This window comes from Pagrus major, chromosome 11 (genome assembly GCF_040436345.1).
Source record: "Pagrus major chromosome 11, Pma_NU_1.0".
NCBI lineage: Eukaryota > Metazoa > Chordata > Actinopteri > Spariformes > Sparidae > Pagrus > Pagrus major.
The window spans coordinates 28,942,429-28,962,036 of NC_133225.1; the positions used below are offsets into that span (position 1 = coordinate 28,942,429).

A 19,608-nucleotide genomic window follows, 5' to 3' on the forward strand; every position below is an offset into this window, starting at 1 on the left:
TGTCCTCACAGGCTCAATGGAGGATGTTTTCGAGCATGAGAGCTTACCAACGCCTCAGATACTACGCCATTGTAGTCCAAGCACAATGGCGAATGAGGAGGGCGGCCTCTGCCTATGGAAGAATCTACTGGGCGGCAACCGTCATTCAGAGGCACTTGCGAGCCAGGGTTCTTGTAAGAAGAGATAGGGAGCATTACCTCTCACTTAGAGCTGCAGTGGTGAAAATACAAAGAGGGTTCAGAAGATGGAAAACCCAGAAAACAATAAAGGAAAACAGTGCTGCCAAAGTGATACAAGCTGCATTTAGGAAATGGTATGAGGTAAAAATGGCTGAAAAAACTGCGGCTGCTTTAAGGATTCAGTCTTGGTATAGAATGCAGAGGTGCCTACATCAATACAGAATAATCAAAACAAGTGCTGTGCTCATTCAAGCCCAGTACAGAGGTCACGCACAGAGGCGCTGCTTTCAGATGTTGAAGCTTCAGAATCACTCAGCTGTTGCCATTCAGAGTGCCTTCAGAGGGCATGCTGTCAGAAAACAGGTGGAAAAGATGAGATGTGCTGCTGTCATAATCCAGCGCTGGTTTAGGGCATCTCTGGAAAGAGACGTGGAAAGGCAAATGTTTGTGAGGACAAGATGTGCTGCCATTACCATACAGGCAGCTTATCGTGGAAAAGTGGCTCGGAAATCCCTGGAGAAACAGCACAAGGCAGCCACAGTGATCCAGGCAGCATTTAGGAAGTGTGCTGCCCAGAGGCGCTACCTTCTCTTGAGAAAAGCAGCAGCTGTGATTCAGCACAAGCACAGAGCCACGATTTTGGCTCGTAAGACAAAGAAGGATTACGATGCTCTTAGGAATGCTGCACTCATTATACAAGCTAACTGGAGAGGCAGAGCTGACAGGAAGAGGATAGAGAAGTGGCATCAGTGTGCAGCACTGATACAGGCTTACTACCGCCGGCACAAAGCGCAAACAGAGTACAGGTTAAAGAAGGCGGCTGCTATAGTCATACAGCATCACTACAGATCTTATGTGATTGGAAAGGAGATGAGGAGAACATACCTGCACATGAGAAAAGCCTGTGTTACTCTCCAAGCTGGATTCAGAGGCATGAGGGTTAGGACAGAGCTGAAGAAAAAACACTGGGCAGCAACTGTCATCCAGTCTACAGTTAGGATGTTTTTATGTAGGAAAAGATATTTTCTCCTACAAAGTGCTGTGATTGTTATCCAAAGCCGATACAGAGCTCTTGTGGTCTGCAGGGCACAGCAAAATGAATACAGAGGGCTAAAGCAGGCTGCCATACAGATACAAGCTGTCTACCGAGGATTTAGAGTGAGAGAAGACCTAAAGAAGAGGCACAGTGCTGCCAGAGCAATCCAAGCTCAATTCAGGATGCACAGAATACGTGTGGCTTATCTTGCCACCAAGTGTGCGGCCATCATTATTCAGGAGCGCTACAGGGCCAAAATGCTCAGGGATCAACAGATGCAGCGGTACAGAACAATGAAATCTGCAGCTGTTTATATCCAGGCATCATATCGTGGCCACAGGGCCAGGAAGAAGATCGCAGAGATGCACCAAGCTGCCACAATCATTCAGAGAAAGTTTCTCACCTTTCATGAAAGGAAAGATTTCCTAGCTATCAAGGCAGCAGCTTTGGTTTGTCAGCAGAGGTACAGACAAGTCTTCCTGGCAAGAAAAGACCGCTTGGACTACCTGTCAAAGCGCAGGGCAGTCATTATTCTGCAGGCAGCCTACAGAGGATATGAGGTCAGAAAACAGTTGCGTATCCAACATGCAGCAGCTGTAACAATTCAGGCTCACTTCCGAATGTACCAGCAGAGAACCTACTACAAGAAGCTGAATTGGGCTGCCAATGTATTGCAAACATGTTACAGAGCTAACAAGGAAATGAGAGAGGAGATGCATGCCCTGAGTGCCAAGAAGAATGCTGCTGTTGTCTTACAAGCTGCATATCGTGGAATGAAATCCAGAAGAATCCTCAAACAAAGTCAGCAGGCTGCCAGTCTTATCCAGAGAGCTTACAGAACACACTGTGAGCGCAAACAGTATCTCACCATAAAATCCTCCATCCTCACCATTCAGCGGAGATATCGGGCCACTGTAGTAGCAAAGCAACAAATGCAAGAATACCAAAAACTGCGCAGAGCCGCAGTCATCCTTCAGGCAGCCTACAGAGGGCAGCAGGTCAGAAAGGAAGTTGCTGGTTGGCATCAAGCTGCCACAGTGATCCAGTCTGCATTCAGAGGGCACAGAGAGGAAGTCAAATTCCAGGCCATGCGTCTGTCTGCCATCATCATCCAGAGATACTACCGCTCTTGTGTTCTTCAGAGACAAGAAAGGGAGAAGTTCCTGAAAACGAGACTTTCTGCCATCGTTCTTCAGGCAGCTTTCAGAGGTCATTGTGTGCGGACCAACATTGCCAAAATGCACAGGGCAGCAACTGTCATTCAAGCAAACTTCAAGAGGCATAAACAACAATCAGCCTTCAGGAGACAACACTGGGCAGCATGTGTCTTACAGCAGAGGTTTAGAGCTCAGAGACAGAGAAATGTTGAGATAAAACATTACCAACAGTGCAGAAAAGCTGCTGTTGTGTTACAGGCTGCATATCGTGGAATGAAATTCAGAAGAACCATCAAACAAAGTCAGCAGGCTGCCAATGTTATCCAGAGAGCTTACAGAACACACTGTGAGCGCAAACAGTATCTTACCCTGAAATCCTCCATCCTCACCATTCAGCGGAGGTATCGGGCCACTGTAGTAGCAAAGGAACAAATGCAAGAATACCAAAAACTGCGCAGAGCCGCAGTCATCCTTCAGGCAGCCTACAGAGGGAAGCAGGTCAGAAAGGAAGTTGCTGGTTGGCATCAAGCTGCCACAGTGATCCAGTCTGCATTCAGAGGGCACAGAGAGGAAGTCAAATATCAAGCCATACGTCTGTCTGCCATCATCATTCAGAGGAGCTATCGGGCCTGTGTGCTACAAAGAAGAGACAGAGAAAACTTCCTTAAAATGAGGCACTCTGCTATTGTCCTTCAGGCAGCATACAGAGGGCAGCAGGTCAGAAAGGAAGTTGCTGGTTGGCATCAAGCTGCCACAGTGATCCAGTCTGCATTTAGAAGGCACAGAGAGGAAGTCAAATATCAAGCCATACGTCTGTCTGCCATCATCATCCAGAGATACTATCGGGCGTGTCTCCTTCAGAGACAAGAAAGGGAGAAGTTCCTGAAAGTGAGACATTGTGCCATCATTCTTCAGGCAGCTTTCAGAGGTCATCGTGTGCGGACCAACCTTGCAAAGATGCACAGGGCAGCTACTGTCATACAAGCAAACTTCAAGAAGCATAAACAACAGTCAGCCTTCAGGAGACAACACTGGGCAGCATGTGTCTTACAGCAGAGGTTTAGAGCTCAGAGACAGAGAAATGTTGAGATAAAACATTACCAACAGTGCAGAAAAGCCACTGTTGTGTTACAGGCTGCATATCGTGGAATGAAATTCAGAAGAATCATCAAACAAAGTCAGCAGGCTGCCAGTGTTATCCAGAGAGCTTACAGAACACACTGTGAGCGCAAACAGTATCTTACCTTGAAATCCTCCATCCTCACCATTCAGCGGAGATATCGGGCCACTGTAGTAGCAAAGGAACAAATGCAAGAATACCAAAAACTGCGCAGAGCCGCAGTCATCCTTCAGGCAGCATACAGAGGGAAGCAGGTCAGAAAGGAAGTTGCTGGTTGGCATCAAGCTGCCACAGTGATCCAGTCTGCATTCAGAGGGCACAGAGAGGAAGTCAAATTCCAGGCCATGCGTCTGTCTGCCATCATCATCCAGAGATACTATCGGGCGTGTCTCCTTCAGAGACAAGAAAGGGAGAAGTTCCTGAAAGTGAGACTTTCTGCCATCGTTCTTCAGGCAGCTTTCAGAGGTCATCGTGTGCGGACCAACATCGGCAAAATGCACAGGGCAGCTACTGTCATACAAGCAAACTTCAAGAGGCATAAACAACAATCAGCCTTCAGGAGACAACACTGGGCAGCATGTGTCTTACAGCGGAGGTTTAGAGCTCAGAGACAGAGAAATGTTGAAAAACAACAATATAAAGAGGTTAGGAAAGCTGTCATTAATCTACAAGCTGCATTTCGTGGAATGAAATCCAGAAGAATCATCAAACAAAGGCATCAGGCTGCCAGTGTTATCCAGAGAGCTTACAGAGCCTACTCTGAACGCAAGCAGTATCTGAAATTGAAATCATCCATCCTTACCATTCAGCAAAAGTATCGTGCTAATGTAGCAGCCAAAGCCCAAAGAACACAATACCTGGAAATGCGCAGCGCAGCCATCATGATTCAGGCAGCATACAGAGGCCAGCAGGTCAGGAGAGAGGTTGCTCGTCGACAGCAGGCTGCCACTGTGATCCAGTCTGCATTCAGAGGGCACAGAGAGGAAGTCAAATTCCACGCCATGCGTCTGTCTGCCATTATTATCCAGAGATACTATCGCTCTTGTGTACTTCAGAGACGAGACAGAGAAAGGTTCCTGAAAATGAAAAAATCCACCGTCTTCCTTCAGGCAGCACTTAGAGGCTGGTGTGTCAGGAGGGACATTAGCCGACAAAATCGAGCTGTCATTGTGATCCAGTCGCGCTGGAGATGCTCAGTGCATAGGCGTGTCTTCCAAAGAAAGAGGGAGGCAGCCGTGAAACTTCAGCGGAGGGTTCGGGCAGTGCAGCTGAGCAGGTTGGAGAGGAACAACTACACCCAGATGAGGCAAGCGGCTGTCATACTTCAGAGGCACTGCCGAGCCTGGATTGCAAGACGACAGGTAATGCTTTAAATGGCAATTTAATTAAAGGGACTATTTGTAAGATGTGTTCAGAATTTTTGCCTAAAACATTCATTAACAACATAATGTAAGAACCAAGAGTTTTGAAAAATGCACAATTCACTGAGTAAGATGTGAAAATATTCTGGCTCTACACGCTGTTTTAGCCTTCTAATGATACCCGACTCTCTCACGTCTCTGCCGTTTCACCTCTCTCCTGTCCCCGCCTGCTGTGTCTTTTCGTCCTCAGTCATAGTCTTGATCAGAGAAGCGTTAAATCGCCTCTGTACTTCCTGCCGTCAGACTGGCATTTGTTGGTCTCGGAAGCTGTGTTCAGTCCCAGGTGTCCAGCCGTGTTAAGCTGAGCCCTTTAACCGCGATGATTCCACCCCCATCTGAGGCTGCAAACTCCAGTCAACTAATAGGGTCACTGGCTCCACTGCTCACTGCTGCAACTCGCTAATTAACTGATGGTTGTTAGGTACAGCAAAGGATTGCAAGCAAAGAACAGTTGCCGGTTATTCTGGTGATATGCTGCCCCCTATGTTTTTGGAGCTACCTTTTGAATTCTGACCATATTTTACAAATTACACCTTTAAAGCTCATACTCGCTGAATGTTTTTTCCTGCCTACCAGACAGCTTTTGGTTAGTATCCACCAACCTTTTTAGAAACTTGAAATTTGTGTATGGTGATCCATCGCAGCAGACTTCATGTCTGTTTACGAAGAAACAAAAAAAATATGGAAGTAAACAGGCTAAAAACTGCTGAACAACAAAGCTCATTATCCTTTGCATGCTTTTGTGTTTCAGGTATTAGAGGAAGCCAAATCAGAGCGAAGGCTCCGTTTTACGTCAGCAGTCTTCCACCATCTCAGTGCCATAAAGATCCAAAGAGCGCTAAGAGCCCACTGGGCTTTGGAGTCGGCCAAAAGACAGATCCATTCTGTCATCTCTATACAGGTACAGTGTCCCACAGTGCCATTTTTCAAAACAAAATCTGTCACTGAAAAGCACTTTATTGATCTAATGCATTTATTTTAAATCAATCAGTGATGAGCACAACATTTCTTAAAATGATTCCTCTTTTTTATCTTAGCGATGGGTGAGAGCGAGGCAGCAGAGGAGACGGTATCTGGAGGACAGGAGGAAGGTGGTTATAGCCCAGAGAGCGGGCAAGCGCTGGTTAGCCCGTCGTCACAGGGCTGCAACTGTCATCCAGCAGACCGTCCGGGAATTCCTCCTTCGCAGGCGCCAGGAGAGGGTTCAAAAGGGCATTGTCAAAGCTCAGGTACTAGATTTACTGATGAATTTGAGACAGATCAAAGAAAAATTTCTAAGTGTGCTTAAAAAAAAGAAAAAAAGATAGTCAGGTTTTAAACAATTCCTTCTGTTCGTATTGACCATTAGGAGATTCCTTCCTGTTGTTCTTTCAGTGTAAATGATTCTGTGTATTTATTTTCATTTTGCCGTTGCTTGAATATTATCATTGCCATGATTTATTAGAACAAAATCATTCATTGGCGTTGATGGTATACACTTTTTGACTTTCTCATAAAATGGTAATCATCCTGTGATCTCATGCATCAGGGATTAGCAACTCATTAGAGCTTTTTTTTATTTATTTAATTTTTCTCCACACCATCTTCCTCCAGGCTCTGTGGAGAGGACATCGCTCCCGCCGACTGAATGACAATCCCAAGGTGTTGAAGTTGAGACACCGCTTACGAAAAGTCTCAGCTGAGGTCCGGGAGGAGGACAAACTGTGCAACAAGACGTCATCTGCCCTGGACTACCTCCTTCGATATAAACACTTCTCCTACATTCTAGAGGCCCTGAAAAACCTTGGTAAGGCTTTGCCAATTCTGGTTATTCACCCATATGAAAAAACTACAGCTCCCTGCTACATACACAGTTTAGCAGGAAAGCTAATGATGTTGATTATTTAGTCCCTGAACCTCTGAAAGAAAACTTGACCCTGACCTGTACCCACCGTCATTCTGCTTTCTATAATAGAGTTGAACAAGAGAAATGCCAAGACTTTTAGCAGGTGTGGGGGGAAAAAGTTCCTCTTCTTCTGCTGGTTATGGTTGTGTGTTGTTATAGCTAAATGCCTGCGTTGTCCAGATAAGACAGAGTTCATAACATATAAAGGTGGTTTCTGTGTGTCCCCAAAATCCGATGTATGGAATCTAAAATCCAAACTACTTTTTGTGTGAGCATGATCTCAGATGTTTTCTGCCTTTTCAGTTGTGCAGGTTGTCCTGAGCACTAACAGGAGAACCCGTGTGTTGCTTTTGTTCTTACCTGTGTGTGTCTGTGTGTGTCTGTGTGTGCGCGTGCAGAGACCGCCACCAGGCTGTCCCCAGAGTGCTGTGAGCGGCTGGTAGAGAGCGGAGCCACCAACGTCATCTTTACACTCATCCGCTGCTGCAACCGGAGCGTCCCCTGCATGGACGTCATCACCTTCTCCGTCCAGATCCTCCTCAACCTCTCCAAGGTACAAAACCATTTAAAGAAATCATGCATCGGTCATGTTCAGGGTGTCAAACTTGAAGATGGTGGGAAATATAATGATTAGTCGACTTTGTAGAGGGCTTTTCCTGTCGCCTGAAAACAGGAAGGTATTGTTTGTTCTGCTGTCCTTGAACGTCAGGTCAAGTTGCAGTAACTGTAACTACCTCAGCCTGGTTGAAGCATGGCTTGCACATTGTATTCCCCCCAAATAAATGTAAATGCTGTATAAGGTAACACCGGTATTGTCACATCATCCCTTATCTCTGCAACCTCAGATTCTGCTAGAACCCTCTCTTCCAGAATTTTTAAAAATACATTTTTTTTAAATCTAAGGGAATGTGCATAAAGTCACATCCTTTGTGAAGGACTCAAACAAATCGTCCACAGGCTTTTTTTTTTTATAGGCAACTGAAAGAGATGGGGAAGGTCTCATTTTTCAGTTACGTTTCAATCTTTTTCAAGAAAGTGATTTAATACATTTTAGATAGAGCGCCTTTAATATCCAAAACAGCAAGTAGCAGTTTTTAGAGGATTTTGTGCAGAGCTACAGTATATCTTGGCTGTGTGCAGTGACATTTTGTTAACTTGTTGTGTTTACAGTTGACATATATTTTTTTGGGGGGATTAAACAAAATAAATACAACATGTTAAAGTTTAAGTTAAGGTGCTGGTAAATGGACAAAGACAGGCCAAGCTAAGCTAACTGTCTCCAGTCTGTACTTTAATGTTTAGCACACACGAGACTGGTATTGATTGCCTGCTGTAATTCTAATGTGTTCCCACAATGTCAAACTTTTCCTTTATCTATATATTAATCCGATTGATAAGTTCATGTTACAGTAGAAATCCTGCACATGGTGCTGAGTAACAAGTTCACAACAAGTAACTTGTGTGACACAAGTAAAGTTTATGTGTTTAGTGCCACTGAGGATGGACAGAAGAGGTCAGAGCGTTTCCTCAGGAGCTCTGATCTCACTTCCCCACAGACTTTCTGTTCCTTAATATAAACTAACTGTTCCTCAGTTTCTCTTCTGCAAAACCAAGTTCAGACCCAAGGCCAACATCTGTCTGACTGTGTTCTTCGCTTAGTGTTTCCTGTTCCCACAATTTGGTGCACATCACTGTGGTTAACGCTCGAACATTCTGCATAGTCTGCATTTTTATTCATGAGAAGACAAAGAAATGAAGAAATGAAAGATTTTTTTTTTTTTTTTTCGGAAGTGCAAAATCCGGATTAGAGAAATGCATCATACTATTTATATTTAAAGCAAAGTGATTCTATGAGTTCTATTAAAAAATGACTACAAAAGATAACTGGATTTGATCTACATCGCACAAAGATATTGGATATATTAATTGTGTGCTTTGTTTATTGTATGACAATTGCTACTGCACCACAATCGGCCATTTGTCCTCCAGCTGTAAAGGAAAAGGAAATTGCTCGAGTTTGGCCTGAGAGCTTTTATTTTTGCAAGAAGAGCAAAAGAGAAAAGGACAACAAGAAATGTCATGTTTATAAAACAGCAAAATGCCAGCAGATTACATTGATTTAAACAAAGTGTTGCAGTCATTCAGGCATGATGTAATATAAGCATCAAAGGCAGTTTTCAAAATTAATTTCAAGTCAAAGTTTGTAGTTTCGTCCCTCTTTCATTCCCTCTCCTTTACCCACTGCCTCTTGGTTTCCTCCCTCAGTACCACAAGACGATCGAGGCAGTGTATTTGGTGGAAAACTCTGTGGAAACGCTGCTGGACCTGCTGCAGAGATATCGGGAGAAGGCAGGGGATAAAGTGGCAGAAAAGGGCGGCAGCATCTTCACCAAGGCCTGCTTCCTTCTTGCTCTGCTCCTGCAAGACAAACACCGTGCTGTGGTTCGTAGCTACTCTAACATACAGACTTTTGAAATATATTATTCCAGTAGTTTAATAAAATTGAAATACTGATATCAAAGTCTCATTTTATAAAAAAGACAGCTGTTGTAGTTTTCTAAATGTGTTTGTAATTTGAATTTTCTTTTAGGAGGTTATGAAGCTACCCAAGGTCTTGGATAGGATCCACAGTATTTACCGGCTCACCGCTCGCAAACACAAGATGGACGCAGAAAGAACTGTTGTCAAACAGAAGATGAACGCATCAATCAACGGGAGCTTCTTCGTTCAAGCTACGCCTCGCAAAACCCGCCCTGTGCCGAAGTAAGTATATTCATAAATAAATACAGTACTGTATGTGTTTGGGATATACAGAATCATGTGTGTGTTCGCAGTGGTAATTGATATCCTGTTTTTGATTTTCAGGTTTGCACCGGACTGGGTTCTCAGAAAGGACAAGCTAAAAGATATTGTGGACCCTCTCAGGGCGATTCAAATGGTGGCAAACACACTCTCCATTTTGTTGTAAATAGACCAGCTTTTATTTGTCATCTCATCTTTTTGCTTCAAAAAGTATTCTTTTATGTATTGTTTAAAGTCGTCTTTTTTTTACCAGCACATTTCCATTTTTTCCTGTGTATATATTAAAATGGATTTGTTTCTTTAACATGGGCCAGTTTCATGTGTCTTTCTAATGTGTCAGCATAATTTTCATTGGCCAAAAATCTGTGTGTGGAGTTTGGCAGATGGAAGCCAGGTAAAGCCAGTAATTTAAAAAAATAAATCATTTCTCATGTGTGGCTCCCAAGTAACACCACTAAGGGCCCTGACACACCAGGTGGACAGTCTGCTGTCAGCCAGTGGCCTTTGATGAGCGTCTGTGGCCCTAGTTTTTTTGCGGTGTGACCCTTGTTGTCAGCTTTACAGCTGAATGAGCATGGTGAGAGAAATCTCTGACTGGTTGTTCAGCTCAGCAAATTGATGCACAAGAAGAGAAACAGTGAGGAAAGCAAAAAAACAAAACAAAAATAACGACTTGATTCAAGAAGTCACTCACAGAAAGCTCTTCATGTTTTTCAACGATCATTCCAGTATGGAAGTGTGACGAAGAGTCGGTAGGACAGACGGGATGAAAGTGACTTTTCAAAGTATAAATTCAGTATTTTTTTCCTCAGTTTGCCAAGGACATTGGCTGCTACTACATTACTGTTGTTGGGTCTTGTAATGTTGCTTTAGTGGGTCGAAGTGTGGGACATTTCTCCTATTTGATGAGTGAAGGATCTGTTTAGTTGTCGGCATCGCCATCAGACCGTCACAACACTGTTCCACGCTTCTGGCTTACCCTTACACACCGACGTCGTCTTGCCTCTGTTGTGGCTGTTATTTCTCACCTAAAATGCATACGGAAACACATTGTGTTTAGCTATTTTTGTAATAAGAGAATGTTTCCAAACAAGCACCTAAACACATTATCTGTTAGTTTATTGTAACAAGACACACTATAGTGCTATGCCTCCTGTTCACAATAATCAATACAAAATTGACATTAATGTGTCTGAGGTGTCCCGAGTGTTAGAAATCCAGTACTTCTCTCCACAATAGACTGTAACTTGTTTATCAGGTGTAAACACATTTCTGAAAGCAGGTTCATAGCTGGCTGGTGTTCATAGCATAAGTGAGCATGAATTTAACTCCGTTGTCACTTGCGTGTTCATGAATAAGCAAACATTGTGGAACAGTATAGGAGTAAATGCAAAGGTTATAACCATGATGAGAGCATACCAAAGGTCAGATTGAATATTTCCATCTATATTTTACTATTTACTTTCATGGAAAGAATTCCTGAGAGGTAAACTACTGTTGAATTTTCACAGTATAAATCTGACAGTACAGATGCTGACCATGAGTCTACAACATCCTTGTTCAGTGGATCTGTATTGCTGCTTCATATTGTGGACAGTGTCTACAGTCTGGAAATCATGTCTGTCACAAACTAGCAACTTTTTCTTTTGCCATAAAAACAAATTATTCAGATGGTCTACTTGGCCCTCTAGCATTAACAAAACTGCTCGATCACTCTGATGGAAAGACAGGAAAAAAAATGGATAAGCGACTGAATAAAATTTAAAAAAACATGCCAACAATGAATTTGTTGTTCTGTACTTCCTCACCTGTACATTGTGAATCCCCGGTCCAACCATTTTCCCCACAGATTCGAGTTGGACGTCCTTCATAACCTTCCTTGCACTCATAATTGGCCTGTTCATTGTTTCTGTATCTCCACTTGGGGTTGACAATATTTGCATTTGGGATATCCTCTGTTTCGCAAATGATTTCTAAAAACAAATGCAGTTATTTATTTACTATTTTATGCAGAGAGAATTATCTATCTATCGATTGATCGAAATATACATAGAGTGACTTGAGTGATGTTAGTAGTATCATTACTAAAAGGTAGAACAGGAGACTAAAAAGGTTAGAATACCAACACAACTATGGACGACACAACACTTATTGTCATTATCTATTTATTTGCAGATGAGTTTCATGATTAATTGAATAATCATTTGGTCTATAAAACATAAAAATATGAAAAATGTTCATTGCAATTTCCCAGAGCCTAAAGTGATGTCTTTAAATTGCCTCTTTTGTCCAACCAACAGTCCAAACCCCAAAGATTCTACATTTACTGTCAGAAATGAGGACAAAATCAGCAAATCTGCACATTTAACAAACTGGAACAAGCAAATGTTTGACATTTTTGCTTGAAAAATAACTGAAACAATGAATCCATTATTGAAATAGCTGACACTTAATGTTCTTTCTCATCGTTGCAATATTTACACTGCTGGCTCCCAGTAACTGCTAACTGTGTGAATGACTGCTCTTCAGTTGTAGTTCAACAAGTCAGAGACATTCAGGACATCAAACTCTCCCCTGACAGTGTCTGGGCCTTCAATTACTCCTGGGACAAGGATTTTTAGTGGGTAGAAACTATTGGTTGAGAAACTGAAAGAGGATGCTGGGTCCCTTAGTCCTCTAGAGTCCCTAAAAAGATTCTAGGGTCCGTGGTGAACTTCCTGCAGAGGATCAACAGCTGTACAATGCTTGATAAGTTCACTCCCTGATGCTGCTTCTTTTTCAGTGGCTGTATATTGTGGAAATTAAGTTCCTGGGACTTTTTGGTAAAAAACATTTTGATCCTAACAGGACAAAAATCTCCTCACCCAATGTCACAAAATTAAATAATAAAATAAAATAATATTAATGTCATAATCACAAGGTTAACTTCACAATACCTTGACAAAGAGGATTTGGTCTCCACCCATCTCTGGTGCATGTGGCCAGGTTGGTGCCATCTGTGCTCTTGTAGCCTGACCTACACCTATATCTTGCAGTATCACCAAGTGTTATTCGTTGACCCCAGTAGACATCCCAAGAATTCACATTTCGCTCGCGTTGATTTCTGCATGTAACCTCTGGAATGAAACTTTGCATTTTAAGTCAATTGACATAAGATTAATAATCATCAGCAGCACTAAAGCTCATGTAGTTTTTTACCTTTGCATACAGGTCTGACAGTCCAGTCTCCAGTGGCAGTGCATGTAGTTACTGCTGAGGTGTCCCGAGGGTTAGAAATCCAGTACTTCTCTCCACAAGTGACTGTAACTTGTTCATCAGGTGTAAACACATTTCTGTAAGCAGGTTCATAGCTGGTTCCTTCAAGTGGTGGCAGTGTCAGTCTACATTTTACGGCTGCATTTGTTGGGAAATTAAACACATTATCTGTTTGTTTATTGTAACAAGACACACTATAATGCTATGACATCCTTCCATCCAGCACTAATATTCACTAGTTACTGTAATATAATCAATTAATTGGGTTACTCCGTTCATGCTTACGTTCACACATAGGTGTTGGGCTCCACTCTGCTCTTATTCCAATTTCTGTGCATACTGACGGTCTGTTTTCAGTGCGTTTATATTTGACATTACACTCAAAATGCAGGATGTCAGTGTCGTACTCACGGATATTTCCAATCACAATACCATTTTCAATGAGAGGTACTCTGCATTTTGTATCTGTTGATGAAAACAAGTGAGCATGAATTTAACTCCGTTGTCACTTACGTGTTCATGAATAAGCAAACATTGTGGAACAGTATAGGAGTAAATGCAAAGGTTGTAACCATGATGAGAGCATACCACAGGTCAGATTGAATATTTCTATTTGTTACTATTTACTTTCATGGAAAGAATTCCTGAGAGGTAAACTACTGTTGAATTTTCACAGTATAAATCTGACAGTACAGATGCTGACCATGAGTCTACAACATCCTTGGTCAGTGGATCTGTATTGCTGCTTCATATTGTGGACAGTGTCTACAGTCTGGAAATCATGTCTGTCACAAACTAGCAACTTTTTCTTTTGCCATAAAAACAAATTATTCAGATGGTCTACTTGGCCCTCTAGCATTAACAAAACTGCTCGATCACTCTGATGGAAAGACAGGAAAAAAAATGGATAAGCGACTGAATAAAATTAAAAAAACATGCTTTGTTCTGTACTTCCTCACCTGTACATTGTGAATCCCCGATCCAACCATTTTCCCCACAGGTTCGAGTAACACTTCCTTGATAACCATCACGGCAGACATAATTGACCCGTTCGCTGTATTTGTATTTCAGCTTGTTATTGGTGACAATATGTGCATTCTGGATATCCTGTCTGTCACATGTTATTTCTGAACAAACAAACAAAACAAAAACAAATGAACAATGCAATTATACATTACTGTACATGTCAACTCTGTTACTGTCAGCAGTAAGAATGGTTGCTTCTACATTGTTGTTATTGTTATTCTTTATGCCTGTCAGCTGGTCCGATTATGAAATTTTTAAACTATTTTTGATGGTGGAGAACTGAGGAGTCATTCAGTTTAAGGAAAGAAGCTGCTTTGTACTCTGGTGGAACGGCAGTGACTACTGTACTTCTGGCTTGTAACTTAACATTGTATGTTAGCCTCACTACCAAGCTATATCTCATTGCTCTAAATTTCTAAACATTAGCAACCGCTGTTGTCTATGTTACTGGAGCAAAGAGAGCCACTGAGACAAGGCACTCGAGAACGTGCACAAAGTTCCATGTTTTGGACTGTTGCGGAAAATCCAATTTCAAAGAAATCCACAGTCCAGCAGCATTAAACAACTTCAACAGATCATCCACAGGACAACTGAGATAGACAGGGAAGGTCTAATTTTTGCTGTCATGTTACAATATGCTCACATATGGTCAATAAGAAAGTGATTAATAGATCAAATGGATAAATGGAGCCCCTTATAATATATCTTGCCACAAACAGATGAATCACTTCATCACTATGCATCCTGCAAAAACAGGCTCCAATAAATACAGAACTGGCTTCCAAAACAAATTAACCCACAAGTAGGATCAAGATCTTTACAACACAAGGCTGTGATGCCCATACTGCTTTTGTCCACAGGGCCCGCCAGAATCAACAACAAACTAAAGTTCCTTGTAGCCGCTTAAATTACTTAAATTACTTAAGTTCCTGAAAATATTCTTGGGTCATTTAATAAGTTCCTGCAACAAAAAAAGGGCTATTAAATGCTTGTTGAATATGGCACCTGATAATGCTCCTTTTTGAATTTGAACTACAAGTTTTTTTTAATGTATTTATGTCTCTGGGTGAGTGGTGTATGAATGTGATGGATTACTAGTAGTTTAGTATTAGTAGTGTAACCCCTTTTTCCTTAGTGTTTATAATTCTACACTGAGGTCACACCCAATAAGAATAAAACAGGTCCTAGGTGCTCAGCTAAAGATGGTGAATTTGCTGTGGTTCTTCTCTACTGAATTAAGCAAGGGACTTTATCACTTGAGTGGAAAAAGAAAGGGAAAATATCATGTAAATAACGCGGTGCCTCCACTGAAAACTTACTATGCTATGTTCTAGCAAAAATCATGTAAGCCCTCAGAACTCATGTAAACATAGTTTACTCTAAAAGAATGTTAAACCACAATATGTAAAGGTAGAACACAAACATTTATTTTCTTTAAACCCTTCTAGATCTTTGGAATAATACCTTTAAAGTAGAAATGCTTCAGAGATGGATAGTAAATAGAAAATAACAAACAAAATGCTTGTATGCTTTAAATCAAGGCAGTTATTACCTGAAGCATTAAAATGCTCATCCTCTTACCCTTTTAGATCAATAGAACAGTTTAAGTTTTCTTCAACACACCAATAATGAAATATGTAGGTAGATATAATTCTTACTCAAAAGATGTAATTTTTACTCAAGAGTACACTTTTAACCCTTACTGTTCTCTCACATCAATGAATTGAAATGTTTTACTTTGAGCTCAAACTCAACCTTTTTAATGAAAATAAACCTATGAGGTTTTTAGCTTATTTGTAAACTAAATCAAATTGTGGTTCTCCTTTAATAAACCATTCACTTATGAAATAATTAGATGTGTTCCTAATATTTTAACCGTATTCACACCTATTGAATGTGCAACATATAATATCAATCACCTGAATGAATAGAAATATCAGAAAAATCAGAAGAGAGTGCTTTCGTGTACTCAAAACACAGTAATAGTACCCACACCTGTACCAGAGTATTTTCACAGTTCACATAGAAATAAAACAAATGATAATGTTACCATGAAAAGTCTAACCCAAGCGCTTGGATAATTTTCCTAACCGTTGGGGCCCATTCGTAGCGTTGGTGCACATGAAAATTGTTATCCAGTCATGAGAAGTTAAACTTAGAAACCGGGACAGTTCACAGTCTGCTTTAACACAGTCCCGTGCCGCTATCCTGCACTCGTTTCCAATGTCAAGTACTCACGCAACCTCCCGTTGTAGATGCAAAATGGCGTTAGCCAGCTAGGTAGCAGAGCGATGTCCAGACAGCCCCGTGACGACTCCCGTAGCCCAGGCTACCGTCCGACACGTCCTCGTTATCTGCGTCACCTCGTCCGCCGTCCGCTCCGTCCTCTCGACCCTCACGAATGTCGACTGGAAACGTCCTCAAGTCCGTGTTGCGCAGCAGGCTGGTTCTTTGCCACCGAGCTAACTCCTAACAGAGCTAATGTAGGAGCTAATGGCGGAGACCACGCAGTCCTGGCTCGAGAAAAGAAAACTTTGCCGTCGTCCACACTAAACACAGTCGACTGAGATACGTGAAAAAGAATACTCTGCACGATTAAGTCTCTCTGGGCAGTCTAATATCTGGGCCAACATTAAGTTCAAGTCTCCAAACATTGACTTTTTCTCTCTCTGCCGAGGAAAAAAACACCGCCAGCTCTCCTGTGTCCCGGGGAACTCTGGGATACTTCCTCCCGCGGAAAAAACCATAGTTAGTATTAAACAAAAAAACTTAACCTTTATCAAGTTTTAAAAGACAATAGAATACTTTTAAACAATATAAGACATGAATTACAGAGTTAATATAAAACAATATTAATTTAAACACGACTCTTGTACGACCAGGAAAACAGAGGATTCTGGGAAATTGAGTCCTATTCTACTCTGTGTTCTAGAAGCAGTATAAAGGAAGAGACTGCATGTTTTTGCTATCACTAAGATTACAGAAACACAGTAAAATAAAAATGAATGTTTTTACCCATTTTTAGAGAACCCTACAGTAGTTTGATCAAGTATCTGTATATAGTGGAAAGCAGACTTTTAGTTCCAAGACTTTTTAGTGGAAAAAAGTACAAAAAAAAATGTTTTAACTTTAACTAACTTTTAATTAACAATAATGTCATAAACACAAGATTAACTTCACAATACCTTGACAAAGTGGGTTTGGCCTCCAACCATCTCTTGTGCATATGGCCCGGGTGATGCCATTTGTCCTCTTGTAGCCTGACTTGCACCTATAATTTGCATACTCGCCAAATTTTCGAAATTGCCCCAATTCAACATACCAAAAATGCACAAGTGGGTCTTGTGGATTGCTGCATAAAAAATCTAGAATAAAAGAAAGACTTTTGTATCTTAAGTAAATTAAGATAGAATTAAATATCTGTATCTTGGGTTCAAAGGTGCACTATGCAGTTTTGGGGAAGACATTTTAATCAGAAGAGAAAGAGCTTCATTGACTTTTTTATGCCTTAACAAACTACATAAACAAACTCTCTTTGTTTTCATGACTGAATAAACAAACTGAGCTTAAAGGACAACACAGTTTCATTCTGTTTTACTTTGTTTATATGTGGCGGACCCTGCCACCTTTCTAGCTTCAAACAGCGATCTGTGGACCTTATTTTCCTCTGAGAACAGCTTGTTTATTCAGTTATGTAAAAGATAAATATTTCTGTGTTTGTGTTATTACCTCATTAATATTATAAATATTCAAATTCTGAGTTTTAATTTCTCCTCCAACACTACATAGTGTCCCTTTAATGACCAAGACACACACAGTAAGGTGACCTGTCTCATATATTTTATACCTTGGCATTCTGGTCCGACACTCCATTCTCCATCATCATTGCATGTAATTACTGCTGAGGTGTCCTGAGGGTTAGAAATCCAGTGCCCCGATCCACAAGTGACTCTTACTGTGTCACCAGAGGAAAATACACTTCTGTAAGCAGGTTCATACATTGTTCCTTCGAGTGGCGGCAGTGTCAGTCTGCATCTTACTTCTGCATTTGTTGGGGAATTAAACATATCAACTGTTAGCACACAGCATACAACACTCTGACATCTATTTATCTATCTAATTACCTCCACTAAAGAGGTTATGTTCACACCCATGTCCATTTGTTTTTGTTTGTTGGTTGGATTGTCAGCAGGATTACACAAAAACTACTCAATTGATTCCCATGAAACTTGGATGGAGGATGGATTTCAGCCCAGAATAGACCCCATTCATTTCTGGTACAGATCCAGATAAAGGGACGGATCCAGAATTTTTTCACTCTTTTGTAGAACATTGTGAGATTCCACATTTTTGTTAATTTCTCAGGGAATAATGCATGGACCTAATGAAAAAATCTGGCTTATTTAGGTGACTGGTATCTATGCACATACACTTTGATGTGGATCCTAATAAAAATCCAGTTCTAGCTGATTTAAATGTTTGATATTGGATTAGACTGTCCCAGGTGGATGTATGCACTCTACTGAGTGGCATTCTAGTTTCAAACTTTAATTATTCAGCGTGAGCTATACCATGGGCTGGATATCACTATTTATACTCTGTTCACAGTCTTCATTAACTGTCATGTTATTAAGCCAAATTGATCAAATTCTGACAGATAAAGTCATTTTGGGTTCTTTGTGTTGCTCATAAAATTCTTTACAGCTGCTCTTTTTCCATGTTCGTATGTGGGGAAAGGATTTTGAGGAAGCAACAAAAACGGACAAATCACAACTGTGAGCAAAAGGTTTTATCCACTAAAGCAATAGAATTTCAAATCTTCTCCCATGCTTCATAGATGTGTGAAATATTGCAAATGTTAATCAATACAAAAACAGGCGGAGAAATATGCTTCTTGGAGAAATATGCATTGTGGACTTTTACTTTTGGAATAAAAGACATAGCTTTTCTTTACAGATGGCCCACAGCATTAAGTGACAAATATGTCAGTATGATTGTTTTGTTTTCTAAGTGCAGTAAAACAACAGAGAAAATGAACCTGAAATCTGACATTCTTACCGTTCTGTTGAAAAGATTTTTCCGTGTTCATCCAGAGGACAAAGAGCCAAAGACAGTAAAAGAGTCTCATGGTGAAGATCTACGAACTGTTGGATTTAGGAATAATCCCTTTGTGGCTGAGTAAAGGTTTTTACCCTTAGACTTTTACAGATCAAAGTCTCTCGGGGGAGGGAAGAATAAACATATTTACAATGACAACAGTGACACACACACACACACACACACACACACACACACACACACACACACACACACAAAAGCCAAATCAATGTTAAGGCTCACTGCATATAGCCAACAAGTTCATACAACGGCAATGAAAAAAGTTGAATTATTTTAAGTACATGAAAGTAAATCAAACGGAGGGTACTTGAGTGTTGAGGAGTTGTGCTTCGCAGCCGACAGACACAATTCACCCAGGCATAATTTGCATTTCACTGTAATGTCCTTGTCCCTTTCACTCACAAATTCAAAATAATGAGAATACTTTCACAACATGGAGGCTGACGCACACTGACAACCACAGAATTGGCTAATTATCATTAGTACACAGCTACGCCCCAGAAGCAGAAAAGAAAAAGATGTGAATGTGTGAATGTGTCAGCAAATGTGGGATTTTCTTTTTTGTATTTTTGTAGCGACAAAGGGAACCGGTCAATAGGGTAAAATGTT

The 19,608-nt window shown here is 41.1% G+C and overlaps 2 protein-coding genes across 4 annotated transcripts in view; one reads left to right on the top strand and one right to left on the bottom strand.

Annotated features, from left to right (window-relative positions):
* The window catches only part of aspm (assembly factor for spindle microtubules), a 25,967-nt gene extending 16,058 nt beyond the window's left edge, over positions 1 to 9,909 (top strand). Inside the window, exons 19-26 of the mRNA XM_073476016.1 lie at positions 12 to 4,853; positions 5,665 to 5,814; positions 5,951 to 6,142; positions 6,507 to 6,699; positions 7,197 to 7,351; positions 9,064 to 9,240; positions 9,389 to 9,561; positions 9,664 to 9,909. Coding sequence (XP_073332117.1) covers positions 12 to 4,853; positions 5,665 to 5,814; positions 5,951 to 6,142; positions 6,507 to 6,699; positions 7,197 to 7,351; positions 9,064 to 9,240; positions 9,389 to 9,561; positions 9,664 to 9,766 — 5,985 coding nt within the window. The 3' untranslated portion in view covers positions 9,767 to 9,909. The remainder of the gene's footprint in view (positions 1 to 11; positions 4,854 to 5,664; positions 5,815 to 5,950; positions 6,143 to 6,506; positions 6,700 to 7,196; positions 7,352 to 9,063; positions 9,241 to 9,388; positions 9,562 to 9,663) is intronic.
* On the bottom strand, positions 8,810 to 19,052 carry LOC141004498 (complement factor H-like). Of its 3 annotated transcripts, XM_073476012.1 has the most exons (10): positions 18,940 to 19,052; positions 17,729 to 17,923; positions 17,067 to 17,246; positions 13,815 to 13,982; positions 13,141 to 13,320; positions 12,799 to 12,993; positions 12,537 to 12,716; positions 11,409 to 11,573; positions 10,580 to 10,628; positions 8,810 to 9,216 (listed from the first exon to the last, which is right to left on the bottom strand). In XM_073476012.1, the coding sequence occupies exons 1-9, from the start codon at positions 19,007 to 19,009 to the stop codon at positions 10,618 to 10,620; spliced, it is 1,344 nt and encodes a 447-aa protein (XP_073332113.1). In that variant the 5' UTR covers positions 19,010 to 19,052; the 3' UTR covers positions 8,810 to 9,216; positions 10,580 to 10,617. The 3 variants fall into 3 exon arrangements, with proteins under 3 accessions (XP_073332113.1, XP_073332114.1, XP_073332112.1); XM_073476013.1 differs by lacking the exon at positions 10,580 to 10,628 and having other exon boundaries at positions 13,267 to 13,320; positions 18,940 to 19,049; XM_073476011.1 differs by lacking the exon at positions 10,580 to 10,628 and having other exon boundaries at positions 18,940 to 19,049.
* Between the last annotated feature and the right edge of the window lie 556 nt (positions 19,053 to 19,608).